The sequence below is a fragment of the Lepidochelys kempii genome, chromosome 6, assembly GCF_965140285.1.
Source record: "Lepidochelys kempii isolate rLepKem1 chromosome 6, rLepKem1.hap1, whole genome shotgun sequence".
Taxonomy (NCBI): Eukaryota; Metazoa; Chordata; order Testudines; family Cheloniidae; genus Lepidochelys; species Lepidochelys kempii.
The window spans coordinates 92,983,580-93,011,389 of record NC_136385.1 but is presented as its reverse complement, the minus strand read 5'-3'; the positions used below and the strand labels follow the sequence as shown (position 1 = coordinate 93,011,389).

General features: G+C 44.4%; 1 protein-coding gene across 3 annotated transcripts; it reads left to right on the top strand.

Annotated features, from left to right (window-relative positions):
- The first annotated feature begins 3,830 nt into the window (after positions 1–3,830).
- On the top strand, positions 3,831–12,041 carry ZDHHC22 (zDHHC palmitoyltransferase 22). 3 transcript variants are annotated; one of them, XM_073349265.2, is made up of 3 exons: positions 3,831–4,176; positions 5,902–6,477; positions 10,462–12,041. In XM_073349265.2, exons 2-3 carry the CDS (start codon positions 5,916–5,918, stop codon positions 10,725–10,727), a joined length of 828 nt encoding a protein of 275 aa, XP_073205366.1. In that variant the 5' UTR covers positions 3,831–4,176; positions 5,902–5,915; the 3' UTR covers positions 10,728–12,041. The 3 variants fall into 3 exon arrangements, with proteins under 3 accessions (XP_073205366.1, XP_073205367.1, XP_073205368.1); XM_073349266.2 differs by lacking the exon at positions 3,831–4,176 and adding an exon at positions 4,219–4,681; XM_073349267.2 differs by lacking the exon at positions 3,831–4,176 and adding an exon at positions 5,186–5,729.
- The last annotated feature ends 15,769 nt before the right edge of the window (positions 12,042–27,810 follow it).

Sequence of the window (27,810 nt, the reverse complement as noted above, 5' to 3'; positions counted from 1 at the left end):
ACCCCTCATTACTTAAAATATGACACTAGTCTTTTGCTCTTCCTTTTCTGCCACCACAAATGGGCTTAGGGCATTTCTTGAAAATGAATGACTGAGAGAATGAGAGTACTATTATGGGGAAGGCTGAGTGAAGAGATGGGACTTATATATGACTCTGAATGTGACAAGACTAGTGGCCGTTCTTATTTCTTGTGGCAAGAGTTCCAAGTTCTTGGCTTGGCTCCTGTGAAGGTTCTGTCTCCCATGGTCACAAGCCATCCCCTATTAGTCCGCAGTAACATCATTAAGTGAAGTGTTGTGGGAGGTCCTTGGTTGCCACGGGACAGACAGTTTCTCAGGTAGCCAGGTCCAATTTCATATGGGGCTTTGCAAATCAAAACAGCTAATATTTGTAAATTTGACTTGGACTGTGTACAGTAGGTGCAAAGTCCTGTTTAAAATCATGTTAGTTAAAATGTGATAGTTTTTAAAACACAACCACTTTTCCTTATCTAGATCTGCCTTCAGAGTTCATGCTTCCTGGTCCATTTGATTTTTGGCTTTTCTAATGAGAATGACAACATCCTGATCTTCTGCATAAATTAGTATTTAGACACTTCTTTAAAAGGGAGATTTTGCCTGATAGACTCAGACCACCCAAAGAGCCATTACAGTCTGTTCTGTAAATCTTTATTAATTCACAGATTATTGACACTTTTTTCCTTTGCTCAGTCTGCTAAGTGTTATAAATCCATGTGCTAAAGTTCCTTAGGACATTGTCACTGGACAAGGTTAGCACAAGCAGGTGCAAAAGAATATGGTGCTAAATGAAAAATAGCTGTTTTTCATTTTCCTTTTCCCCATCCACTACATGGATTAATGACCTGAATATGTCTGACATACAAAGACATGTCTGAAATACAGCAGGTTAAGAATGTGTCTTTAGGTAGAAAACTTTCCAGTCAGACACCTTAAAATGAGTCCAGACTGATTTTTGGCATGTGTCAATGTGTGAAAACATGTGTCCCCTCATAGATATATTGTATGCCAAATTTTAGCCCACAGCATATTTTTACAGCTGAGTTAGAATCCCTGGAAAAGACAAGACATAATGAGCCATCAACAAACAAACCAGACAAAAGCTTGGCCCACACAGATGGGAACATGCCGCTTGTCATGTAGTATATTTCCACAGTAAAGCTAATGATTGGCTGGATCAGGGAACTACCTATACTTCATTTTCAATCTCTAGGCTACAGATTCAAATCCAGCACAAGTCTGATAGTATCAGAAAGTCATGACCTTCTATCAACTGTTTAGTAGCCCTAATGTGAGCAAGTTCATCTCCATCCTTTCCCTTATTGACAGGTGTCCACATCACTAAAGCCACCAGCACAATTTGCACAGCATTACTGGCAACCTAGGTCAAAAAACAGGAACATAATGTTATGTTCCCGAGTTCATATTTAGATACCCGCCTGCCTTCCAATACCGCTCAATGGCCAGCAGCTCTCAATTATAGACAGGAGCTTAATTTTAGTCTCTGATTTTAGGAAGTTTTGGCTCTTGTTGACAACTTCAGTCTGCACATAGGTATCCCTATCTGCCCTGGAGCCTGGGCTCTCTGAAATCCCATCAGTTTCACCAGCTGTCTGAAGGGCCGAATGCAGCCCCTGGGTCATAGTTTGCCCATCCCTGCTATAGAGACTTTCATCTACTATGGCCAAGTGTAGCCCAGGTTATGGTGACCAAAAGATGCAATCAAATGATGGCTGTTTGACAGATTGTGTGGAATGAATTAGTGAATTCCCAGTCTACTTCCTAGTAGATAGTTGTCCACATGAGAGAAATCACCTTCACACTTGGCACTAATTGATCCTGTCTCAGGAGAGAGTTTAAAGTGTCAGTGGACCATGGAGGTCAAACTCCCTCCAAGTCAGGGGTGAGACACTGCGGGGCTGGCTCTGGAGTGTGTGTGGGAGAAGTTCACAGTGCCATTCTCCAAGAAGTACCAGTGCAATGGGTAATAATAATAATAATTAATAATTAATAATACCTAGCCCTTTTATATAGTGCTTTTCATACAGAGATTACAAAGCCTTTATGAAGGAGGTAAATGTTATTATCCTTGTTTTTTCAGATGTGGAAACTGAGGCATGGAGTGGTCAAGTGATTTATCTAAAAGCATCCAGCAAGCCAGCAGCAGAGCTGTGAATAGAACTTAGGTCTCCTGTACACTAGTCCACACTAAAAGAAAAGGCGCACAAGTACTCCTTTTCTTTTTGCGAATACAGACTAACACGGCTGCTACTCTGAAACTAGTCCACACTGCCTCTCTAAAAGAGAAAATGGAAGACTTACATTTCTCTGTCAATCAGTCTAGCTTCTTTCACCAGTATGACATTGGGGTGTGGGAAGGGAGAGAATAATACCAATTCGTGACGTAAATATTGATGTAATTTGTTTTAATACATACCCACAAATTAACCATTGCTCTTGTTATTTCAGTGAGTGGACAAGCTAATTTGTCTAGCTTTTCTCAAATCTCTCTCTCTCTCTCTCTCACACACACTCACACACACACACACACACACACTCAAATTCCTCCCTGATATAACTCCACTGAAGTCAATGGAGTTATACCAGAATTAATTCTGACTCCTCCTCCCCAATCTCCCATTTCACAAACACAATAATGTGAACAGAGAAAAACAATGTATGCCATATTTTAAAATATTAAGTCAGTATTTTGCTAGTCACGAAATCGTGAGCATCAAAATCTGGAAGAGCATGTTAATGAAAGCAGCAGGCATAATTTAGCCACTGTACCACTCCTCTGGGAAAAGCTGTTCACTTTCTCTTATACATTTCATTAATAAACTGTAGCTTGTGTTGCTACCAATATAGGAAGAATTAATGTGTTTCATGTTATTCATTCCCTTCAGTCAATGATCCTTCATTACATGAAAAGGTTTCAATGTATTTTTTCTGTTATTTTGATGTAAACTGTTAAAATAAGAAGAAAACACTGATTATTCAGAAATAGAAGCTAGCCTGGTATGTTCCTTATTTTAAGGCTCACTCTAGTTTAATATTAAATAAGTCAAGGAAATATTAAAAGATTTTGTTTATTTGGGAACATGACAGGGAGACCATTAGAATGGGAATGAAGGCTGGGCGAATGCTGCCCAGTTTTCCCCACATTTCTGCTGAAGTACATCTCAGGCATGTCTCATTTCAGCTCCATTGTGCACAGGCCTGGCTACCTCTGGCTTTTGCTATCCAAAATGTGTTGTTTTTTTTTTCTCTCTGAAATGTTGAATCATGAAAGTGAGCAGAGGAAAAAAAGTCATTTATGCAACAAAACAAAAAAACACGAAATAAAAACCAGCTGACTGTCACTAACCCCCACGTGTGTGTGTTTGGGGGGGGGTTAGTTCTTTGTCTCACAATATGTATCTCCTTAGAAGCTGAGACACAGGAGCACACCTCAGTCCTGGCCTGCCATGCACTCCACTTGGATGTGGGTGATAGGCCTCCCTGGCAAAAGCAGAGCCTGCTAATGAGTCTGAATTACAGGATGATTCTTATGAAAGGGACCAATCCTAGGACCAGTTTGCAGCCACCAACCTGTATTTTCTGTCCCCTGCGACCAGTTCAGAATTTGAACCTTGGTCTCCGTAGGTTCAAAGCACTAGGTCAGGGAGCCTCCTCGTGCCCCTTTCAAAGGGGAGACATTTCTTCGACAAGCTGTGAGTGTTTGTCAGTGCCTTGTGAGTGGGGTTTGTGTGGGCGTGTGCACGTATTTTGGAGAGAGAGCGTGAGCGTGTGTGGGGGGTGGGGGGAAGAGGGCGCCAGTTACTCAGCACTTACGGACCTGGAGTAATTAAAGCTCCGCGCACAGGTTCCCTGGGACCCGTTCAGATGCAGCAAGTGCACTTCACACACACCCCCTCACTGCTCGCTAGTTGACTAGGGTGCCAGAGGTCCCGGATCTGGGTAAAAAAGAGGAGGCTGCCAGCCAAGAGAGAGCGAGAACCCCTCCCAAACTTTCCAGCCTTCCCAAACCTGTTCCTCAGGGCTCTTCCAAGGAGCGGCTCGTCGGCAGCAGGCGAGACGTTTCCATCCCCCCCGAGGCACCTGCTGGAGCAGCCAGCTTCCAGCCAGCCGGGCTGCCGCAGGCAGGACCTGCTCTGGGTGAGTGAGCTCAGATTCCTCTTCCTCCCCGTCTCCTGCTCCACGGTGCTACCGCTGGTGGAACTGATGGGATTTCAGAAAGCCCAGGCTCCAGGGCGCAGAGGGACACCTTCCCACTGCCTACAGGGTGCTGGTAGGGTAGGAGGGACCCCAGATGCCGGGGCCCGGCGGCACACCATACTGCTCCCTCCAGTGCCAGGGCTCACAGGAGGGCTCCTGCCGGAGGAACTGAAGGGACAGCTCCCTCTTTCTCCCGAGGCTCCTGCCGGAGGTGCTGAAGGGACAGTTCCCTATTAAGCACAGGGCGGTTCCTGCTGGGGACGCTGAAGGGACAGCTCCCCATTGAGCAGCCTGCTGCTATCGGGAGAGGGCTGCTAAGGGGGAAGCTCCCCGAGCCTCCGCAGTTCACACCGCAGCTGCTGCTAATCCAGCGGCTGGCCTTGAAGGGGCACCAGCTTCTTCCCAGCCCCATCGGACTCCAGCCACAGCAGCTCCAAGCAGCCAGGTAACAACTAGGCATTCCTAAAAAACAGCAAGCAAGGGGATTTCAAGGTTATTCCGCGTGCCAGCCAGACAGCAAGCCAGACGAGCTCGGAGAGGGGGATGAGCTGATCTGGAGACTGCCCAGCGGTCCCGCCAGAACCAGGATGGGGCTGCCAGTGTTGGCACCAAAGAAAGTTCCCAGTGGCTACTAAATGTTTAAAGTTTAAGGGACAAATGTGCTTCTGATTTAAGTTCCAGGCTGAAGTTAATGGTGGATAAGGTCCAGTTGGGGAGTGTAAATATCAGGCCGCGCTGGAACAGGCGGCTCCCTGCTTCATTTATTTGCCATAGGTCCTTTTCCCCTTGTACATTTTATATGTGTCTGGCACGGATGGAAAAAGAAAGAGCTAAACGTAGTCATCGCTGTGTTGGGGGAGCTGGCGTGGACCTGCCTAGACAGCTGCTCTTTTGTACCTTTGGTTTTTAGGGGATTTTGTTTGCTTGTTTGGTGTAATCATGTGTATTGACTATACAATAGCGATAGACAGACACACGCGCACAGCGCTCTGTTGCTGTGACAGAGTTCCTCGCACAACGCCGAAGGTTGCAGCTGGGGCAGCCCCTAGCAGTTCTTTTGAGCATTTCCTCATCTTGCGCATGTAGGGACAACAGTCATTGAGGTAATCGGAGATCTGTGGCTTCAACGGCTAAATTAGAGCTTTGGATTTGATCCGTATTGCAGTGGATTAGAGCAACCACCCTTTCTCTCTTCCCTCTTTCCCCCACCTTCCTTCTGACATGCAACACGAAAACTGACCCTGCCTGTAACAGGAACTCCTGTAGTAGAGAAAAGGGGAGCCGCGGAGCGAGCTTGGTGCTGATGCAGCCGGCAGACAGAGGCTCCAGGCACGGCAGCCTCTGGAATCTCCGTGGCAATGCCGCCTGCAAGCTCCCTGGAGCCAGGCACTGGGGCTGTGACAGTAACAGCTAGGAGATGAGGAGCGACCGTTCCCCAAGGAGCTGGCCTCTGTCACGCGCCACTGAACTGGCGGGGATTTCATTGCAGAGGGGTGCGTGTGGCAGACGGGAGGGAGGGGCGGGGGAGAGCAGCAGAGAGGGCATTGCCAGGAGCAAACAGGGGAGCCGGCGGGAGGGGGGAGAATGGGGCACCTGGAAGGAAATGGACGCATCAAGTATCCGTCTGAGGCGGTGATGTTTGTTCTCTTCTTGCTCTCCCTGCAGGAATGTAATCCACAATGCTAGTTCTCAGGGTGCTCAATGTTGTTGCTCCAGCCTACTTCCTGTGCATCTCCTTAGTGACCTTCGTCCTCCAGCTCTTTCTCTTCATCCCCAGCATGTTCAAAGACCCTTCCACCACCCCACTTTTCTCTCCTGCTCTGCTGCATGGGGCCCTCTTCCTCTTCCTCTCAGCTAATGCCCTGGGGAACTACATCCTTGTGATACAGAACTCCCCTGAGGACCTGGGCAAGTGCCTGAACTCGGGCGGAGGAGCCGAAGTGGTGGCGGACCGGCCGGACGGAAGCAGGTCCCCTTGCTCAGCCTTGCCCAGCACCCACTTCTGTAGACTGTGTGCCAGAGTCACCCAAAGGCATGACCACCACTGTTTCTTCACAGGGAACTGCATCGGGAGCAGGAACATGCGGAACTTCATCATGTTCTGCCTCTACACCTCCTTGGCTTGTCTCGACTCCCTGGTGGCAGGGGTGGCTTACATTTCTGCAGTGCTCTCTATGTCCTTTGCAAACCCACTGGCCTTCCTCACCCTCCTGCCTCACTCCATCAGCCAGTTCTTCTCAGGTAAGCGGCCTCTCTCCCAGAGAAAGAACATGGTCTCCCTTTGCCCAAATGCGCCACTTGGGTCTTGCTCCTTCCCAGGCAACTTTGTGAGGGGCGGGGGGCGGGGAAAGGGAAGGGAGGGGTTCCTGTGCTCACGGATCTCTTCACTGAGGCTTTGTGTACATTTCCTGCAGGAGTTGAGCACTGTGATCAAAGGCCCTACCGAAACCCAGCCGGGTTCCAGACACAGTCCTCTTCGTAATTTATTCGGTTCTAAAAAACCCAAACCCAGCGCCTAAAACAGGGCGCCAGTGAGCAGGGCTGGTGGGCGTGCAGAGAGTCCAGTGCAAGGAGGCAGCAGGAGAAAGAATTTCACTCATTATCCTAACGCAGAGGGGTGCCTCAGTGCGTCCCTGGGGGTGGTTCTCAAGTTGTTCAGAGGGGGGAACCATATTCTAATAGAGATTGACTGGGGGACACTTCCCCTTCCGTTTGCCGTCACCTGGTCCCTCCTCCACTCCCATTAGACACACACCCAGCCCCACCTCCTTTCCCATTTGACATACACCCAGCCCCACCGCCTTTCCCATTCGCCATCATCCAGCCCCACCTCCCCTTCCATTTGCCTTCACCCTGCCCCATGTCCCCATCATAAGACACACACTCAGCCCCACCTCCTTTCCCTTCCCAATACACACACCTAGCGCCCACATCCCCTCCCTGTGGCAAGTATAGCTGCTGCTCACATGGAAATTCAGTGTTAGGAAATTATGATGTTAGCTTCTTTTAATGCTATCTAGCAGGTGGAAACAAAGAAGAGAATTAGTATCATGTGACCAACCAGCTCTCTGCAGACCTCCAGCTTGTTCTTTGCAGACCACAGTTTGAGAGCCACCGTTGATCTCTGAAAGTGCCCCATGCCAAAAGAAGATGTATTCAGAGGAATAATCTGCTTCTGACCCTGCCTTTTTATGGCTTTCAAGGTGCCCTTTCCCCATCCACATCTTTTCCTGTTCCTCATCAATTCTCCCCCTACTCCTCTAATTTCTCTTTCTGATCCTTCTCCCACACACTGCCTCAGCACCTCTGGTTCTGTCCCTCCTCATCTCACCATGCCCCTGAGCCCCTCCAAATGCACCAAATCTAAATTTGAGACAAAACCCTAGAATGAGGGGAATTTGAAAAGTTGCTTCATCAAAAGTTTATAGACTAGTGGTATTCTGAAAGTGACTATGTAAAAATTTCATTCTTTTAACCATCAGACCTGCAGCCTGTGTGTATCAGAATCAGATCTCCTCGCTTTACTGACTAAAATAGGACTTCTGCTCTGACTCCTGCAGAGCCACTCAGCTCAGGGAGAGGACCAGGATTGTATTCTGGGGTTATGAATCAACAGGACTGTTGACTATGTTTTGCTTGCAGAATCTTGCTAATGATGCATGAGCCAGAAGGAACCCAGCTTGATTTTCAGATTCCAGGCTGAGAAGGCTGGCATTTAAAAACAAACAAGCAGCAATTTAGTCATAAAAGTATCTGATTTTGGCATGGTAGTCACTAAAAGCCAATAAACATGGAACCCTGCCATGAGATTTTTATGGAGTCACTTTTCGAAGTAGAATCACATTTTAATTAATGTTGGATAAACTTCTTCAGAATGAATAACATTCTCCTCTTCTAAGCTATGGCTGACACAGCAAAATGGAGTGGGGAGACAAGGTGAGGAGGCCACCAGGGAGCTGGTTATGGCTCTTTGAATCTGTGGGCCGATCAGCATCAATCCTGGCATATGTTAGAGCAAAACCCTAGGCTGCACTAACTTATGCTGCTAGTATATGGACCCTAAGGAAGCATGTATTAACTGAGGATCAGTGCACCAGAGCAGAGCTCCACCACACTCCAACACATCTTTTTCCTCCTCTGACATGCTCTCTATGCTGGTGGCAGGTGACCACTGGAATAGGAGATGGATCTGCAAGTTTTATGACAACTGGATTAATTCTCAGCTGGCTAGTTGTGGCCAGAATCTATGCTCAGGAGGCCCAAAGAGCCAGCATGGATATCAGAATTTGGCCCAGTATCTATAAATTCAGCATCATAACTCAGCATTTCTGGCGTAAATAATGTGCAGCAATAAGAGTGAGATCACATCAGGTTCATAGGGAACAGAAGTAAGTTTGGGTTTAAAATGGTTTCTGGTAATGAGGGGCAAATAAGAGGTATTTTTGTAAATGTCTGTCAGATTGGATCTCCTGACAAAACTATAGACTATGTTTATTTGGATAACCTAAGAATAAGATTAACAAACCTTATGTCCATTAAGTATGGCTCAGGGAAGCTTTATACTTGCAAGAAGAGACAAAGGATTCCTCTTCTCACAACATGGTGACTTTCTGCATCATGTCCTCAAATAAATCTTGCAGGCTTCTTGCAAATAAATCTTGTAGGCTTGCTGCAAAGTCCACAGCTCCCAACAGAGCATTATCAGGAAAAATGAACCAATCTCTATCACTCTTGCTTCCAATAAATGCTGAGAAGCCCATGCTTGTATCTGACCTTCCTATTCAATATTTCAAGTTACCCTCACTAACCAAATTAGTATGAGGATTCTTTACCTCCTTAAGGGGATCTGTTCTCCCCGGGACATGTTGTGCATGATGTCTACTGGGATCAAGAAAGACAAGAAAAGAAAAGTGATATTGAATTTAAAAAGCAACATTTAACAGTTCAAGTGTTCAGGACTGAAAAGCCAGATGCTGTAGTCTGTTTGAAAAAAATAATCCTGTGAATGTTCTCTCCTAGCCAAGTCCAAAACTTGAAGTGAAGTCAAAGTGTAATTTTGTGGCAGCCAACAGCTAGACTATTAATTACTGCATTTCAAGATGGAGAAGCTGGAATTCATAGATTTTAAGGCCAGAAGGGACTATTAGCTCATCTACTCTGAAATCCTGTATAACACAATTCCAATAACTGGAGGAGCCATGAGCTACTTACAGCCAGCCACCCAGCCCTGTTCTGGTGACTCCTGGTAAGAGAAGATGAGGCAGGACTGGTTATAAGACTAGCCAGCACTCCTGCACCATTCCCTATGGTGACTTCTGCTGAGAGAGACTTGGATTAGAGTAACTTGAGTTGTCCCCCCTGCACCATTCCTACATTCTTCTCTTCAGGAGGGAAAGGTAACATTAGAGAGATTCTTTTAAAAGACCTATAAGGAATTAGTTATGATACATTTGATAGTTATATAAGTACTAAAATATTGGCAGATCCTGAGTGGGTGCAAATTGGCCTATATACTGATATTATACTATATATATATATATATATATATATATATATATATAGGGCCAGAACTACAACTGCTGTAAATTTTCACAGCTTCATTGACTTCAATGGAATTAGGCCAATTTACACCAGCTGAGGATCTGCCCATATTTTTTAGTACTTATAGGTGTATAAAATTATATATAACTTTTTTAAAACAATGATTAGAAGTACCTGTCAGATTCAGTGTTTCCGTAAGTCTTTTAGCATGCTGTAGCCATGTACACAAGAGATGCTACTGTGCGGCAATCTAGTGCATCGTAGATTCACACCCTGCTTTGCTGTGCAAAAACATCCCATGTAGACAAGCCCTGTGTCATTTAGGCACTTTTGAAAATGTTACTAACAATGATTAAAATACATTTTATATTTTGTGGAATTTTCCCTTTAAGCCCTGATGCTACATATTACCAATATAAACACTAGTCTAGTCTAACCTCTACAATTTTAATATTTTTCCCCAACAGTGTTAGTTGCATTGATGATCATGAATGAAATCCTTCAATTAAAATGATTAGAATGATTAATTCTCTTTTTCCTTCTAGCTCTCAAGTTGTATAATTGTTATAGAATATAATTCAGTTTCCAAAACTCTTCAGGTTGAATATTTCTGGATGACTAATATACTAATATGTGGGGTGTAAAATGCTGTTTCTTTTTTCTCTTCCGGCTCTGGAACTGCAGGAGCTCTCCTTAGCTCTGAAATGTTTGTCATTCTCATGCTGTACCTCTGGCTTGGAATTGGACTTGCCTGTGCTGGCTTCTGTTCCCACCAGATACTGTTGATCTTACGAGGGCAAACTCGCTACCAGGTGCGGAAGGGGATGGTGGTAAGAGCCCGGCCCTGGAGGAAGAACCTGCAGGATGTTTTTGGGAAGAGGTGGCTAATAGGACTTCTCATTCCTGTGCTAAATGTGGGAAGTGACTATCATAGGCATAAAGACAAGTAACTCTCCACAACACACATGCACAGATATACCCCTACTTTCTCCCATACTTCTGCTGCAACATGGCAAAGTTGGGATATTCCATCTCTCAGTACTGCAGACTCTAGGGGGAAGGGATTGGCTAGCAAACCGAGCAGATGTAAGGGATTGTCTTTCTGTTCTGTGCTTGTACAGTGCCTAGCACAATGGGGTCCACATCCATGACTAGAGCTCCTAGCCGCTATGTTAATACAAATAATAAATATTAATAAGGAGATCACAAACCATGTAGATGAAGAGATACTGCCGCTTTGTAGACACATCACTGCACCTGTGTACATGGCAACAGTCTCTGTACTATTAGAAAAATAATATTCAAATCCTCCTTTAGGATCCTTTCTCACTCTTTCATCTTCCCTCTCTCTCTCTTGCTCTCTCTCTCTCTGTTATCTAACCTATGCCTTCTCCCACAACTGGCAGCAGGATCCTTCTCCATCTAGCTGATAGCCCATGCTATCATGACTAGATTGTGAGCAAAGTATATGTTCCTGTGGGGGGTTTCCAAGTTGGAGCTTTATGAAGCATAAAGTGACCTGAGACAGAAAGAAGCATTTAACAATAAAACTGTAGTGCAGCCAAACACTTTAGGAACAGGCTGCTAGGAAGGCAGAGAGAGTCTAGTCTTCATAGACTAGAAATTAGGGATGGAAAGGACTTCATTAGGTCTCTTGAGCTCCAGTTATTCTTGAGCTCTTCCCTTCGTAGGTATATGAAGGGATAGCAGCTCACAGACTGTCCACAGGGCCTGTCAGGATTGTAGCTCTAGTGGCTACTTCTCAGAGTGTTTCTTCTTCAACTCCCCACCCCCAGCCCTTGCCTTATGACACAGTCCATGGCACAATTGTCTGTCCAGCTCCAAGGACCAGCAATCAGATCTAATAATGGACCTTGGATCAAATAAGGCCAAGATACAAGAAAAGAAAACTGTGAGCATGAATGGAAAAGATGCATTTGAGAGTTGGGCTGTGGTTGTGTGACAGAGGTAGGTTGGGGGTGGCTTGCGTGAGTGAGTGATAGAAGGTGCATGCGCACAAAGTGGGCTGGCAGGAGAGTGTAAGCGGCAGCACTTAAATGTACATCCTGATGTAGCACACAGTCAAAGATGGTTCGTCCATGTTGAGTGGTGTTCAGAGTTCAGCCTTCACTGGAAGACAGTGGGGTTCTCCAAAGACCAGGACCCTTTGCTATAATTTTGTAGTAGTATTAAAAATTAACAAAATGATTACCTCAAACATTCCTGCCACACCCTTAATATAGGCTCTTCAGAGGTTCTCAAACTGGGGGGGCGTGGAATGTATTCTGGGGTGGGGGTGGGGGAATGAGAAGCTTTAGGGAAAAAATTACCGTGCGTAATCAGAGCGGGTGGCCGGAGAGCGGTGGCCATACCATACCATGCCATCCTTACTTCTGTGCTACTGCTGGCAGCAGTGCTGCCTTCATAGCTGGGTACCTGGGCAGCAGCTGCCACTCTCCACTCTGCCTTCAGAGCTGGGCAGTCAGAGAGCGGCAGCTGCTGGCCAGGTGCTGGCGGGGGATCATGTACATTACAACAGACCCAAAGAAGGGGGGTGTGATCAAGTTTGAGAACGAATCCTTTAGGACATTTCCTCTAGCCCAGGTATAGTGGGGTACATTCATCATGGTATATCTCCACTAAGGAAGTTAATGGAGTTACTATTGGGATTAATCAGCCCAGTATGTCAGTATGTCCTGCTTCAGCAAACCCCATCATATCAGTGCTGAGACACCATGCTGATGATAGGTGCCTTAAAAAAAGACACTACCACATTTCAAAAATTATCACAGTGCTTTATTCCCAGGGGTTTATTATAATGAGAAGAAGCCTCTGTTATGGTCATCTTGCATCAGACAGTGTGGCCTGGATGGGAATCCACTACTTCTTTTAATAGACTGGAAGGGCTGCTGTTAAGCAATGAAAGGTGTCTTTCTTCCTTAAACACCACTCTTAATCTATCATAGGGGAGGAGCATAATACCTGCTCTCAAAGTTGTGTTTCTCCCACAGCAGTGCACAGCAGTCATTCCGACAGGCTTTAGAATTGGCTCTCAGACAGCTCTATCATGATCCCAGGGTGTACACAAGTAACAAACAAACACAGCACATTGTGATGAGCTGCGTGACCTTGAGAATGTACTGTAGAAAAAACTAGTTGTGTAGGTAGAACACACATAGACAACATTCTTTCCACATTGAATGTGTGTTCGCATGAACACACCTGTATTTACATGTATAGTATGCTGTATTTTCAATAACAGACAACAATAAAGTGTTTTGATTTTTTAAGTTATCTTCTGGATGCTGTGATCTTTAACTGTTATTTTGTTCTATTTGTGTGTGTGGACATGTATGTGTATAACTGCATATTTAATCACCTTATGTACAGTAGGAAGAAATTAGGAGTCAGGTCTCCTGGGTTCTTTTCCTGGCTCTGCCACTGATTCACTGTGTAACCTTGGGCAAGCCACTTCATCTCTCTACTTTAGTCTCCCCCCCCCATCTGAAAATGGATCTAATAACATAGGAGGGTTGTGAGGTTTGATTTGTGTTTGTAAAGTGTTAGGAGGTCCTCAGATGAAATGTGCTAGAGAAGTGTTACTATTATTAATTTATTATTATTTTTATTATAATAATATTATTATTATCCACAGACAGCTTGTAAGAGTGAATTACTCCCTACTGGTACCCATGCAACAGAATGGTTAACCTTGACACTATCTCAAATAGGTAAATGAATTGTTTCTGACAGTCACCTTGTTATTGGACTGTGAGGAAGCACATTGCACTGTATGCCTGACTTTAAGAGTGTTCCCAGCATTATTCTTATTCCACAATCTAGCTGATCCAACTTCCTCTTCTCATCACTGATTCTATTTTTTATTCCTAAAAGGGACAGGCTTGCAAGACTTCAGCCAATAGCTTTTAGGTGTCAGCACAAATTATGAAATTATGTTGTGGAATTCTCATCCCCTGCGTGTGCCATTTTATTGGCACTGTCGGTTTGGTCAGCTCCTGCTATTCACTGCCTGCAGACATGCTACCTCAGACTCTCATCTCATCAGGTATCACATACTAAGAAGGGTGGGGCCAGCTCAGTACTTGGAAGGGGGAAACTTCCAAGGAAAACCCAGGTATTGTACAAAATAATGCTAGTGATTCAGTAGAAATCCCTATTCTCTCCAAGTCAGTAACCAGTGCCCCAGCCTGGTGCTAGAGACAGCTCTGCTGGTGGAAGCTCCTGACCATTTCAGTCATTTTTAGCAAGTGTTAATCCTGGTACACAGCCAAATTGCAGTATGGGGAACTGTATTGTGACTCTCTAAAATTCCTCCTGCAATTTCAGTTATTCCTCACTTCCTGACCTAAGTTGATGTGTAGTGTTAATGTGTGCTGCTAAACAGCTTTTCTGAACCATGCTACAGGCACCTGGATTTCCGTGGTAGTGAAGTGACTTCTGCTTGTATATCTTGCTGCAAATAATGTCTTTTGGGAGGAAAGGCACTATAGAAATGTAACATTATTGTGATATTGTACGTTGTCTTATCTCTCTGCTCTCCATCCAACTTTGTGAACTGCAGCATCCAAAATCTAAGAGTGGTGAGTCCCTCAGGAGCAGCAGTTGTCAGAGCTTCTCACTTATCCATCCACCCCAACATCTCTTCTATATGGTACCTAAGGGTTCATCAAAATCCCCAAAGGAAAAAAACCCAGATTTTAACAACTCCAACCAGAACCTTTGCTCCTGGCTAAGGCTTGGCAAATTAGGCCCAAGCCCAACAGCAACATAGTTACTTCCAATAAATTATCAGGAAAACTGTTTGATGGCTCTAAAGTTTGATAAAAGTAAAGAAAAAAACTTTTCTTAATGTTCAGAATAACAATAACAACAATTACAATAATAAAAACACATTTTGAGAAGTGATGCTCTGTAATAGGGGCTAACTGCTTCTATTATTTTGAAAACTAAATATTAAGGGCTTAGTCATGTTTGAAAGCCCAGCATTGGGCTGAGAGTGGTATGAAGGTGGAGAGCACCACAAAGTTCTCCGGAGGGGGGGGGCATTAGATGCTGCTCTCTGAGTCCAATCAGGTGTGCTCTATTGGCTGGTACAGGGTGAGGGAAGCTGAGCCATGGCCCCATCTCTTGCACCCTCTTTGTTGGCTCTGAACATGCATAGGGACCAGGCACATTCTGACCCTTCATAAGGGTTAAGATACTGAACTTTTAAAAGTGTGTATTTCAAAAAATGGTGATTTCTCTGAAGTCTGAAAAAGTCCTACAAGTGACAGTAGAGACCAAACCAAATGAAAGCTTGCAGTGCAATGTCACTGCCAGAGAAGACAAGCAGCCATCTTCTGCATTTAGCCACCATAAACTGGAAGCGAGGACAGCAAGTAGCAAGAAAGAATTTGGCCTTGCTTAGGCTGACAAAAACATCTGCACAGTGTTAATAACAGGGATAGATAAAGTGACAGATTTATGAGAATAAAAAGGGAGCATGAATAACTGGTCTTGAGTCTGGGTGTCTGTAATTATAAGTTTCTTGCTGGCATTGCTTTATTGATAAGTAGAAATTATGAGCTTTTTTGCTGTTGGTAGGGAAACAGTCAGCCCATTAGGGGTTTCTTTGAGTTTTGCTTTGTTTTGAGTTACCTATAAAAGAGTTTAGTTAGTGTGGAGAAGCCTGGGAGAAGTTCTTTTAAGAGGACTTCTATGAGCTTGGAGCCTGACTGCTACCTCCCCAGTGGTTAGGAGGAAGGCTGGCCACTGGAACCCTGCTGCTGATCACTCAACACCAGCTCAGACTTTGGGTAACTATATTTTGGGGTGCTCTAAACTATTGTGATTTTAGAGGTACTCAATAAAAACAAGGATTTTTAGGTGGAAGCACTCTTATGTGTGCCAAACATTTATCAGACAGAGGTGCTGTATCCTCCATTGATTTATTTCCTGACACCACCTGGAAAACAGAGACTAGTTACCATAGCATTGAGTTCAGATAATCCTGGGTAACACCTCACCCTGCCAGGAAAACTGAGTCCCGACTTCAAACCACAGGATCCAATTTCAAACCTCCCAACCTTCAATCCCAACCCAAACACCAGATCCAATCTATGACAAGCTGTCTGAGTTGATCCTACAGCCATTTCAGTTAGTCCCATGCCTTTTAGGTTAGCCATGAAATCTTGAACTGATTCAGAAAATCATCTACATGGATGGTGAAGTTGGCAAGCACAATCAGCTTGGCAAATCCTCTAATCCTGCAGCAAGAAATTCATTAGCTCAAGAAGGGATTTTGCTGCACAGTGGGGCAATCTGCATACTAGAATCATCTTAACTCAGTCATGGGACTCACATACAAGATGGAAATGCTGTATCAGACCAAGTGTTTGAGTAGGAGACTCCCCGCATTTTAGGCTGGTTGCAAACACCACAGCCACAAAATCTCTCATTGGCTCATATTGTATTGAATGTAACATTCTGTATTCCTATGTCCATCCCTTTTTCAAACTATGATACATATTGTACAAACTATGCCTTGTAAGGTATCTCCTGAAAACTCATGATTTGCTGATCATTATTGTCCTGGTAAAATATGTGTGGCAACATTGTAAAAGTTATAAGATTCCACTGTATGATGTTACTAAGACATATTCCAAATCTGGGAAAGCAGCCACAAACCAGTTCTTCAGAGATAAAAGGAAAATTGACGCCTCAGTCAGGTGTCAACAGATTCAAATGGACTATCACTTGTTTAAGTTCTTTGGCAGGAAAAAGAGTGTGAGTGAGAAATTTACATTGTGGCAAAGAAACATCTGCAGATTCCCATCCGCACATACTTTCTGTTTCCTGAACCCCAGCAGGAGATGTTTCTTAAAGAAGAGGGAAAGTGTAAGAATGGGGGACAGACATCCCAAGATATCTCTCCATTCATCTCTACTCAGAGCATCAACAACACTTGAAGGACAAAGGAAGCATCATTGGATTGTGGAGGGATCATGGCAGAAATAAATTCAGCCAGTAAGACTGCTAGAACATGTGGTGAGAGAGACTTTTGCTTTGAATTCATGTAGCTTGTTAAGTTAGGTATTAGTTGTGTTTCACCTTTTATTGCTTTGTAACCAATTCTGACTTTTATGCCTCATTACTTGTAATCACTTAAAATCTATCTTTCTGTAGTTAATAAACTTATTTTTTTGTTTTATCTAGACCATTGTGTTTGGACTGAAGTGTTTGAGAAATTCCATTTGAGATAACAGGATTTGTGCATATAATTTTCTATTGATAAATGACAGACTTTCTATGAGCTTGTATTATTCAGAAGGAGAGACCCGGCAGTACAAGATGCACATTTCTGGGAGAAGTGTGGGACTGGGAATTTGCTGGTATTGCTCTGCAGTGTAATTCATGAATCGCTGGCCATAGCACTGGTACAGTATAGCTGGGAGTAATTTACATGCTGGAGGCTGTGTGTGAGTAGACCAGGAGTGGTTGCTCTCATGGAGAAGCAGTGTAAAAGGCACACCAGGCTGGAGAATTGAGGGGACACAGCTGTTCAACAGTCTAGACTGTAACCTGGGTAATGACACAACTTGGCTGGTAACATCATAACTTGGCTGGTAACAACTTTGATCCATCATCATAACCAGATCTTATTATCTTCTGGGAAAGAGGAGTTTAAGAGGGAAGATGGGTATTGTGTTGATGGGGAAAGAGAGTGAAGAAGTAGAAAACCTGGCAAACTTAGCAGCGGGGCCAGAACTGACCTAGAGATGATAGGGTGAAAATGGACAAATTAAATATGAGGTTCCAGTTAAATATGGCAGCATTTTGGGATGCAGAAGAAGATGGATAACAATGCAGGAGGTTGGGAAATGATAACCCCTGTCTATATAACTCTGATGCAACCACACCTGGGATATTACATTCAGCATTACATACCTCAGACAAACTGGCGGGATTTCAAAGAGAAGCAACAAATAATTAAGGAGATGAGAGATGGATTTACCAAAAATGATTAAAAAAACCCTATATCTGTTTATTTTGGATGAATTAAAATAGAGGGGGGTTGTGGAAAGGATATGAAAACCATCTATAAGTATTTGACAGGAGTAGGAGGAATTATTTGGATGGGATCAGCAGGTATAACTAGGAGTGATGGGATCAATGTAAGAAAGTAAAATATAGGTTAAATTTCAGAAAATACTTCCAGACAGTGAGATCTGTTAGACAGTGAAATAATCTTCCTATGGAAGAGGCTGAAGCTCCATCACTTGGGAGATTTAAAACTAAAATTGCTAAAGCACTAAAGGCAGGGAACAATCCTGCACTGATGACAGGATGGGTGGGGAGATGAACTAGATGAGACCTCATATTTTTTCCTATCTCCAATTTCTACGAAGAAACAAAGATATTTGCACTAGTGCCAGATATAACAACAGGGGATCAAGCTTAAACTGAGAAAGGGCCAGATGCTGAAGGCATTTCTTTATACACGGTGATACCTACAAAACACTTGGCAAGAGAAGTTAAGCTGCTGGTGAACTAATATTGTCTCATTGTTGCTGTGTATTCCCCCATCTGTCTATCTGTATCAATCTGCTGTATTTTGTCTTATACCTAGATTGTAAGCTCCTTAGGACAGGGACCATCTTTTTGTTTTGTTTGTACAGCACCTAACAGAATGGTCCAGGACTTGGGCACCTGGTATAAGACTAAGGCTCCTAAGTGCTAAAGTAATAAAAATACAATAATAAAGAACATAATCAAATTAAAAGGGCTGTCAAGTGATGAAAAAATTAATCGTGATTAATCACATTGTTAAACAATAACAGAATACTATTTATTTAAATATTTTTGGATGTTTTCTACATTTTCAAATATATTGATTTCAATTACAACACAGAATACAAAGTATACAGTGCTCACTATATTTATTTTTGATCGCAAATATTTGCATGGTAAAAAAGAAACAAAAGAAATAGAACTTTTCAATTCACCTAATACAAGTACTGTAGTGTAATCTCTTTATCGTGAAAGTTGAACTTACAAATGTAAAATTATGTACAAAAAATAACTGCATTCAAAAATAAAACAATGTAAAACTTTAGAGCCTACAAGCCCACTCAGTCCTACTTCTTGTTCAGTTAATCGCTCAGACAAACAATTTTGTTTGTTTATGGGAGATAATGCTGCCTGCTTCGTGTTTACAATGTCACCTGAAAATGAGAACAGGTGTTCGCATGGCACTATTGTAGCCAGCATCGCAAGATATTTATGTGCCAGATGTACTAAAGATTCATATGTCCCTTCATGCTTCAACTACCATTCCAGAGGACATGCGTCCATGCTGATGACAGATTCTGCTCAATAACGAACTGAAGTCGTGTGGACCAACGCATGTTCATTTTCATCATAAGAGCCAGATGCCACCAACAGAAGGTTGATCTTTTTTGGTGGTTCAGGTTCTGTAGTTTCTGCATCAGAATGTTGCTCTTTTAAGACTTCTGAAAGCATGCTCCACACCTCGTCCCTCTCAGATTTTGGAAGGTACTTCAGATTCTTAAACCTTGGGTCGAGGTCTGTAACTATCTTTAGAAACCTCACATTGGTACCTTCATTGCGTTTTGTCAAATCTGCAGTGAAAGTGTTCTTAAAACGAACAACATGTGCTGGGTCATCAACCAAGATTGCCATAACACGAAATATATTGCAGAATGCAATTGAAGTGGAGCAGGGAACATACAAATCTCCCTCAAGGAGTTCAGTCACAAATTCAATTAACATGTTATTTTTTTTTAATGAGTGTCATCAGCATGGAAGCACGCCCTCTGGAATGGTGGCCGAAGCATGAGGGGCATAAAAATGTTTAGCATCCCTGACACGTAAATACTCTGCAATGCCGGCTACAGCAGTGCCATGTGAACATCTGTTCTCACTTTCAGGTGACGTAAATAAGAAGTGGGCGGCATTATCTCCGATAAATGTAAACCAACTTGTTTGTCTTAACAATTGGCTGAACAAGAAGTGGAACTGAGTGGACTTATAGGCTCTAAAGTTTTACGTTGTTTTGTTTTTGAGTGAAGTTATGTAACAAAAAATAATCTACATTTGTAAATTGCACTTTCACAATAAAGAGATTACACTCCAGTACTTGTATGAGGTGAATTGAAAAATACTATTTTTAAATTATTTTTACAGTGCAAATATTTGTAATAAAAATAATAATATAAAGTGAGCACTGTACACTTGGCATTCTGTGATGTAACTGAAATCAATATATTTGAAAATGTAGAAAAACATCCAAAAATATTTAATTTTCAATTGGTATTCAATTGTTTAACAATGCAATAAAAACTGCAATTAATTACAATTAATTTTTTTAATTGAGATTAATTTTTTTAGTAATCGCGTGAATTAACTGCGATTAATCGACAGCCCTAAAAATAAAAAAATAACAATAAAATACACCTGTGACTACTTTCTGCCCTGACTTACACTTTGTGCCATCTCAGCTGGCGAGTGCAGAATGAGGCCAACTAATTAGTTGATAAAGTGAATAAAGTACCAAAGCTTGAAAAAGCAATTAACTGGGCAAACAGAAAAAGTTGTAGAAAAAATTGCTAACTGAAAGGAGGTATTAGATCTAAATAGAGTTTTCTGGCCTCCTTGTGCCCCAATCCTGCATCTGTAGCATTATTTCCACATAGTTAATTCCTCCTTGGGAATATATATAATTACTATCTGTGGAAAAAGTAAAGGATTCATGTATCTCTAAAGCTCTTTCCAGTACACCAATGACCAGACACAGTAATTTTCAGGTTTCAGAGCAACAGTCGTGTTAGTCTGTCTTTGCAAAAAGAAAAAGAGTACTTGTGGCACCTTAGAGACTAACCAATTTATTTGAGCATGAGCTTTCGTGAGCTACAGCATCCGATGAAGTGAGCTCTAGCTCACGAAAGCTCATGCTCAAATAAATTGGTTAATAATTTTCAGTGTCTCAATATAGCCAGCAGAGGCCACATCCAAACAGTCTCTTGGTGTTCTTGGAGAGACAAAGGGGGTGAGGTAATATCTTTTTATTGGAGCAACTACACTCAAAAGCTTGTCTCTTTCACCAAGAGAAGTTTGTCCGTTAAAAGATACTATTTCACCCTTCTTGTACATCTAATATCCTGGAACCAACACGGCTACAACAACTTGATTGTTCTTACTCTTCTTTTGTCCTTCCAGCTCAGCCTGGGTAGAACGGTCACGGAAAGCTGTGCCTCCATATCAGTGGGAATGAACAAAGTTATTTCCTATTTAACTTATGTTTTTCCCCTTCAAAATAAACTATTGCAGCCTGATTGTCAGAGGTGCTGAGTACCCACAACTCCACTTAAAGTCAGTGGGAGATATACCCTCTAGCACCTCTGAAAATCAGGCCCTTTATATATGACATACAAATAAATGCATGAAACTTCAGATGGAATAAGAGAGCCAATCTAAGACTAAACTCCAGTTCTGGAATGGTTTTAAAATGCTGGACAAAAACAGCTTTCTGATTGGCTCAGCTTGATGTTATAGCACCAAAAATAGATCATTCTGATCGGCTCCAAGTGATAGACCTTTGTTAGTAATACTCAGGAAATGCCAGGGGAAAACGTTTTAAAGTTTTAAATAATTAGTGTTTCCTAATAGCAGTAAATGCCTCAAATATTTTGTGAGGACTGAGACGTGCCATGCAGTATACCCCAGAGCTATACAAAGAAATAGAATGAGTACAGTGGGCACAGCGAATAGCAATGCCTTTGGTGGTAAAATGCAGTGTCACAGTATAGTCAAAGTAGTGAAATGCAGAGCTGTACTGCAACCCTAATCTGTCTCATTGTCAGCAGCAGAGAAGCAAAAGGAATCTGTGAAAACTCATGCTAAATACAAGTCCTCAATATAGACAGAGGCCAGAGTTCAGATCACACTTCATATCCCCTCATTTGAGATGATGTTTCCACAATACGGACAGACCACAGGGACTAGTAAAGTCTCATAACTTTTCACCTCTAGGTGGGAGGCATGGATCAGCATTCACGTTGCACTCCCCATCAGTACCCAGCCTGGGCTGGGGAAGCTAATGATCCAACCAGTGGACCAAATCTGTTGATGAATCCTGGTCACATGACTCCTGAGGCACATTGCACATAGGCTAAGAAGAAGACCTCTAGGTCTTTACTTCAAATCTCACTCATCTGAAAATTACAGAAAGTGATGTGTTGAGTTGACTACATGAAATTGGTTGGTCTTAGGCTAACTTCTAATTGGGTCAAGTTTTTGCATTACAAAATCCATCATCAAAATTGGCCCATTGTTGACAGTTGCAGCAGAGAGATGTATGATTGAATGGATCGGGGAGACATGAACTCTCCTTTCAACCCTGTGAGGTCAGGCATGTTGGTGGACTTTGCATGAAAACCACTTCTGTTATAGCTGTTTGGTGATTATGCAGAAGACTTCAGTCTCCTGGACTGTCAACCTGTCACTTTTCATACAAGGTAAAGTGTATTTTTAAAAATATATGAACAAGTTAAACTTAGCTAAACTTGTCACTTGGCAAGCTTGGATGGAATACAGAGGAAAATAAAAACTTGCTTGGGTTAAAAAGAAGCAAAGGATTTTTTAAATAGCTCATGGCAGAGTATTACATTACCTCCGAAGTACTGAGGCAGAATCGACTATCCCACACTCCTACTCTCTCTCATCCCTTGTCAAATGCAGGGAAATATTTATTCTTTTTAAACATTGCAGGTCACTGTGAAAAGATCACATGGAAAATGGATTCTTTATAAACTGTCTGGGACAGAACTGGAGCCTCTCTCAGCCCTGGTCTACACTAGGACTTTAGGTCGAATTTAGCAGCGTTAAATCGATGTAAACCTGCACCCATCCACAAGATGAAGCCCTTTATTTTGACTTAAAGGGCTCTTAAAATCAATTTCCGTACTCCACCCCTGACAAGTGGATTAGCGCTTAAATCGGCCTTGCCGGGTCGAATCTGGGGTACTGTGGACGCAATTCGACGGTATTGGCCTCTGGGAGCTATCCCAGAGTGCTCCATTGTGACCGCTCTGGACAGCACTCTCAACTCAGATGCACTGGCCAGGTAGACAGGAAAAGAACTGCGAACTTTCGAATCTCATTTCCTGTTTGGCCAGCATGGCAAGCTGCAGGTGACCATGCAGAGCTCATCAGCAGAGGTGACCCTGATGGAGTCCCAGAATCGCAAAAGAGCTCCAGCATGGATTGAACGGGAGGTACGGGATCTGATCGCTGTATGGGGAGAGGAATCCGTGCTATCAGAACTCCGTTCCAGTTTTCGAAATGCCAAAACATTTGTCAAAATCTCCCAGGGCATGAAGGACAGAGGCCATAACAGGGATCCGAAGCAGTGCTGCATGAAACTTAAGGAGCTGAGGCAAGCCTACCAGAAAACCAGAGGGGCGAACGGCCGCTCCGGGTCAGAGCCCCAAACATGCCGCTTCTATGATGAGCTGCATGCCATTTTAGGGGGTTCAGCCACCACTACCCCAGCCGTGTTGTTTGACTCCTTCAATGGAGATGGAGGCAACACGGAAGCAGGTTTTGGGGATGAAGAAGATGATGATGATGATGATGAGCTTGTGGATAGCTCACAGCAAGCAAGCGGAGAAACCGCTTTTCCCGACAGCCAGGAACTGTTTCTCACCCTGGACCTGGAGCCAGTACCCCCCGAACCCACCCAAGGCTGCCTCCTGGACCCGGCAGGTGGAGAAGGGACCTCCGGTGAGTGTACCTTTTAAAATACTATACATGGTTTAAAAGCAAGCATGTTTAATGATGAATTTGCCCTGGCATTCGCGGTTCTCCTGGATGTACTCCCAAAGCCTTTGCAAAAGGTTTCTGGGGAGGGCAGCCTTATTGCGTCCTTCATGGTAGGACACTTTACCACTCCAGGCCAGTAACACGTACTCGGGAATCATTGTACAACAAAGCATTGCAGTGTATGTTTGCTGGCGTTCAAACAACATTCGTTCTTTATCTCTCTGTGTTATCCTCAGGAGAGTGAGATATCATTCATGGTCACTTGGTTGAAATAGAAAAGGAGTACTTGTGGCACCTTAGAGACTAACCAATTTATTAGAGCATAAGCTTTCGTGAGCTACAGCTCACTTCATCAGATGCATATCGTGGAAACTGCAGCAGACTTTATATATACACAGAGAATATGAAACAATACCTCCTCCCACCCCACTGTCCTGCTGGTAATAGCTTACCTAAAGTGATCATCAGGTGGGCCATTTCCAGCACAAATCCAGGTTTTCTCACCCTCCACCCCCCCACACAAATTCACTCTCCTGCTGGTGATAGCCCATCCAAAGTGACAACTCTTTACACAATGTGCATGACAATCAAGTTGGGCTATTTCCTGCAGGGTGCTTTTCTTCAGGGAACATTCAGAGGAGCCCGTCCTGCTGAGCTGTTTGCCTGTGGCTGAACAGAAATGTTCCCCGCTGTTAGCCACGGGGAGGGGGGAGGGTTGAGGGGGTAGCCACGTGGTGGGGGGAGGCAAAATGCGACCTTGTAATGAAAGCACATGTGCTATGTATGTAATGTTGACAGCAAGGTTTACCCTGAAAGACTATAGCCACTGTTTTATAAAATGTGTCTTTTTAAATACCGCTGTCCCTTTTTTTTTCTCCACCAGCTGCATGTGTTTCAATGATCACAGGATCTTCTCCTTCCCAGAGGCTAGTGAAGATTAGAAAGAAAAAAAAACGCACTCGTGATGAAATGTTCTCTGAGCTCATGCTGTCCTCCCACATTGACAGAGCACAGACAAATGCGTGGAGGCAAATAATGTCAGAGTGCAGGAAAGCACAAAATGACCAGGAGGAGAGGTGGTGGGCTGAAGAGAGTAAGTGGCGGGCTGAAGACAGGGCTGAAACTCAAATGTGGCGGCAGCGTGATGAGAGGAGGCAGGATTCAATGCTGAGGCTGCTGGAGGACCAAACCAGTATGCTCCAGTGTATGGTTGAGCTGCAGCAAAGGCATCTGGAGCACAGACTGCCACTACAGCCCCTGTGTAACCAACCGCCCTCCTCCCCAAGTTCCATAGCCTCCACACCCAGATGCCCAAGAACGCGGTGGGGCGGCCACCGGCCAACCAGCCACTCCGCCACAGAGGATTGCCCAAAAAAAAAAAAGCTGTCATTCAATAAATTTTAAAGTTGTAAACTTTTAAAGTGCTGTGTGGCATTTTCCTTCCCTCCTCCACCACCCCTCCTGGGCTACCTTGGTAGTCGTCCCCCTATTTGTGTGATGAATGAATAAAGAATGCATGAATGTGAAGCAACAATGACTTTACTGCCTCTGCAAGCAATGATTAAAGGGAGGAGGGGAGGGTGGTTAGCTTGCAGGGAAGTAGAGTGAACCAAGGGGCGGGGGGTTTCATCAAGGAGAAACAAACAGAACTTTCACACCGTAGCCTGGCCAGTCATGAAACTGGTTTTCAAAGCTTCTCTGATGCGCACCGTGCCCTCCTGTGCTCTTCTAACCGCCCTGGTGTCTGGCTGCGTGTAACTAGCAGCCAGGCGATTTGCCTCAACCTCCCACCCCGCCATAAACATCTCCCCCTTACTCTCACAGAAATTGTGGAGCACACAGCAAGCAGTAATAACAGTGGGAATATTGGTTTCGCTGAGGTCTAAGCGAGTCAGTAAACTGCGCCAGCGCGCCTTTAAACGTCCAAATGCACACTCTACCACCATTCTGCACTTGGTCAGCCTGTAGTTGAACAGCTCCTGACTACTGTCCAGGCTGCCTGTGTACGGCTTCATGAGCCATGGCATTAAGGGGTAGGCTGGGTCCCCAAGGATACATATAGGCATTTCAATGTCCCCAACAGTTATTTTCTGGTCTGGGAATAAAGTCCCTTCCTGCAGCTTTTGAAACAGACCAGTGTTCCTGAAGATGCGAGCAGTCATGTACCTTCCCCGGCCATCCCACGTTGATGTTGGTGAAACGTCCCTTGTGATCCACCAGAGCTTGCAGCACTATTGAAAAGTACCCCTTGCGGTTTATGTACTCACCGGCTTGGTGCTCCGGTGCCAAGATAGGGATGTGGGTTCCGTCTATGGCCCCACCACAGTTAGGGAATCCCATTGCAGCAAAGCCATCCACTATGGCCTCCACATTTCCCAGGGTCACTACCCTTGATATCAGCAGATCTTTGATTGCGTGGGCTACTTGCATCACAGCAGCCCCCACAGTAGATTTGCCCACTCCAAATTGATTCCCAACTGACCGGTAGCTGTCTGGTGTTGCAAGCTTCCACAGGGCTATCACCACTTGCTTCTCAACTGTGAGGGCTGCTCTCATCTTGGTATTCATGCGCTTCAGGGCAGGGGAAAGCAAGTCACAAAGTTCCATGAAAGTGCCCTTACGCATGCGAAAGTTTCGCAGCCACTGGGAATCGTCCCAGACCTGCAACACTATGCGGTCCCACCAGTCTGTGCTTGTTTCCCGAGCCCAGAATCGGCGTTCTACAGCATGAACCTGCCCCATTAGCACCATGATGCCTGCATTGGCAGGGCCCGTGCTTTCAGAGAAATCTGTGTCCATGTCCTGATCACTCACGTCACCGCGCTGACGTCGCCTCCTCGCCCGGTATCGCTCTGCCAGGTTCTGGTGCTGCATATACTGCTGGATAATGCGTGTGGTGTTTAATGTGCTCCTAATTGCCAAAGTGAGCTGAGCGGCCTCCATGCTTGCCTTGGTATGGCGTCCGCACACAAAAAAGGCGCGGAACGATTGTCTGCCGTTGCTCTGACGGAGGGAGGGGCGACTGATGACATGGCTTACAGGGTTGGCTTCAGGGAGCTAAAATCAACAAAGGGGGTGGCTTTACATCAAGGAGTATTTCAGGCAGGACTTCACGGAGGGTTCCAATAAGAAATGGTGCACCTAAGTTATTGTTTTTATTGGAACAAGGAGATTAATCTGGCCTCTGATTGATACATGGCTAGATTTACCTCGCTGCACCGTCTCTGTGAGTGACTGCAGTGTGACCTAGAGGAATGAGTCCCCTAGACAGGGGAGGGGGGGAAGCAAATGAGTACAAAACAAATCTGGTCTATTTCTTGTTTTGATCCACTCCATCTATCTTTTACATCTTTGGCTGGCAGCAGACGGTGCAGAAGGACTGCATGCCATCCACATCTCATGGCAGCTTGGCAGAAGATGGTGCAATACGACTGCTAGTCATCCTCATCTCTTTCCTGCCAGGCAGAAGATGGTGCAATATGACTGCTATCCATCCTCATCTCTTGCCTGCCTGGCAGAAGATGGTACAGTACGACTGCTAGCAATCCGTATCGTCTGCCTGCTCACCATAAGACGGTTCAATAGGACTGACTGCAGGACTAAAGAGAATGACCTGGTCAAGTCACTCCAAATTTAGTCCCTGCGCCCATGTCTGCCCAGGCGCTCCTGGCCGACGTGTCCAGGAGCACCTCGGACATGACAATGACGGCTACCAGTCGTATTGCACCGTCTGCTGCCAGAAGGCAATGGGTTGCTGCTACTGTGTAGCAATGCAGTATCGCGTCTGCCAGCAACCAGGATACATACGGTGACGGTTAACTGAGCGGGCTCCATGCTTGCTGTGGTATGGCGTCTGCACAGGTAACTCAGGAAAAAAGGCGCGAAACAATTGTCTGCCCTTGCTTTCACGGAGGGAGGGAGGGAACGGGGGCCTGACGATATGTACCCAGAACCACCCGCGACAATGTTTTAGCTCCATCAGGCATTGGGATCTCAACCCAGAATTCCAATGGGCAGCGGAGACTGCGGGAACTGTGGGATAGCTACCCACAGTGCAACACTATGGAAGTTGACGCTTGCCTCGGTACTGTGGAAGCACTCCACCGAGTTAATGCACTTAGAGCATTTTCTGTGGGGGGGGACACACTTGAATATATAAAACCGATTTCTAAAAAACCGAGTTCTATAAAT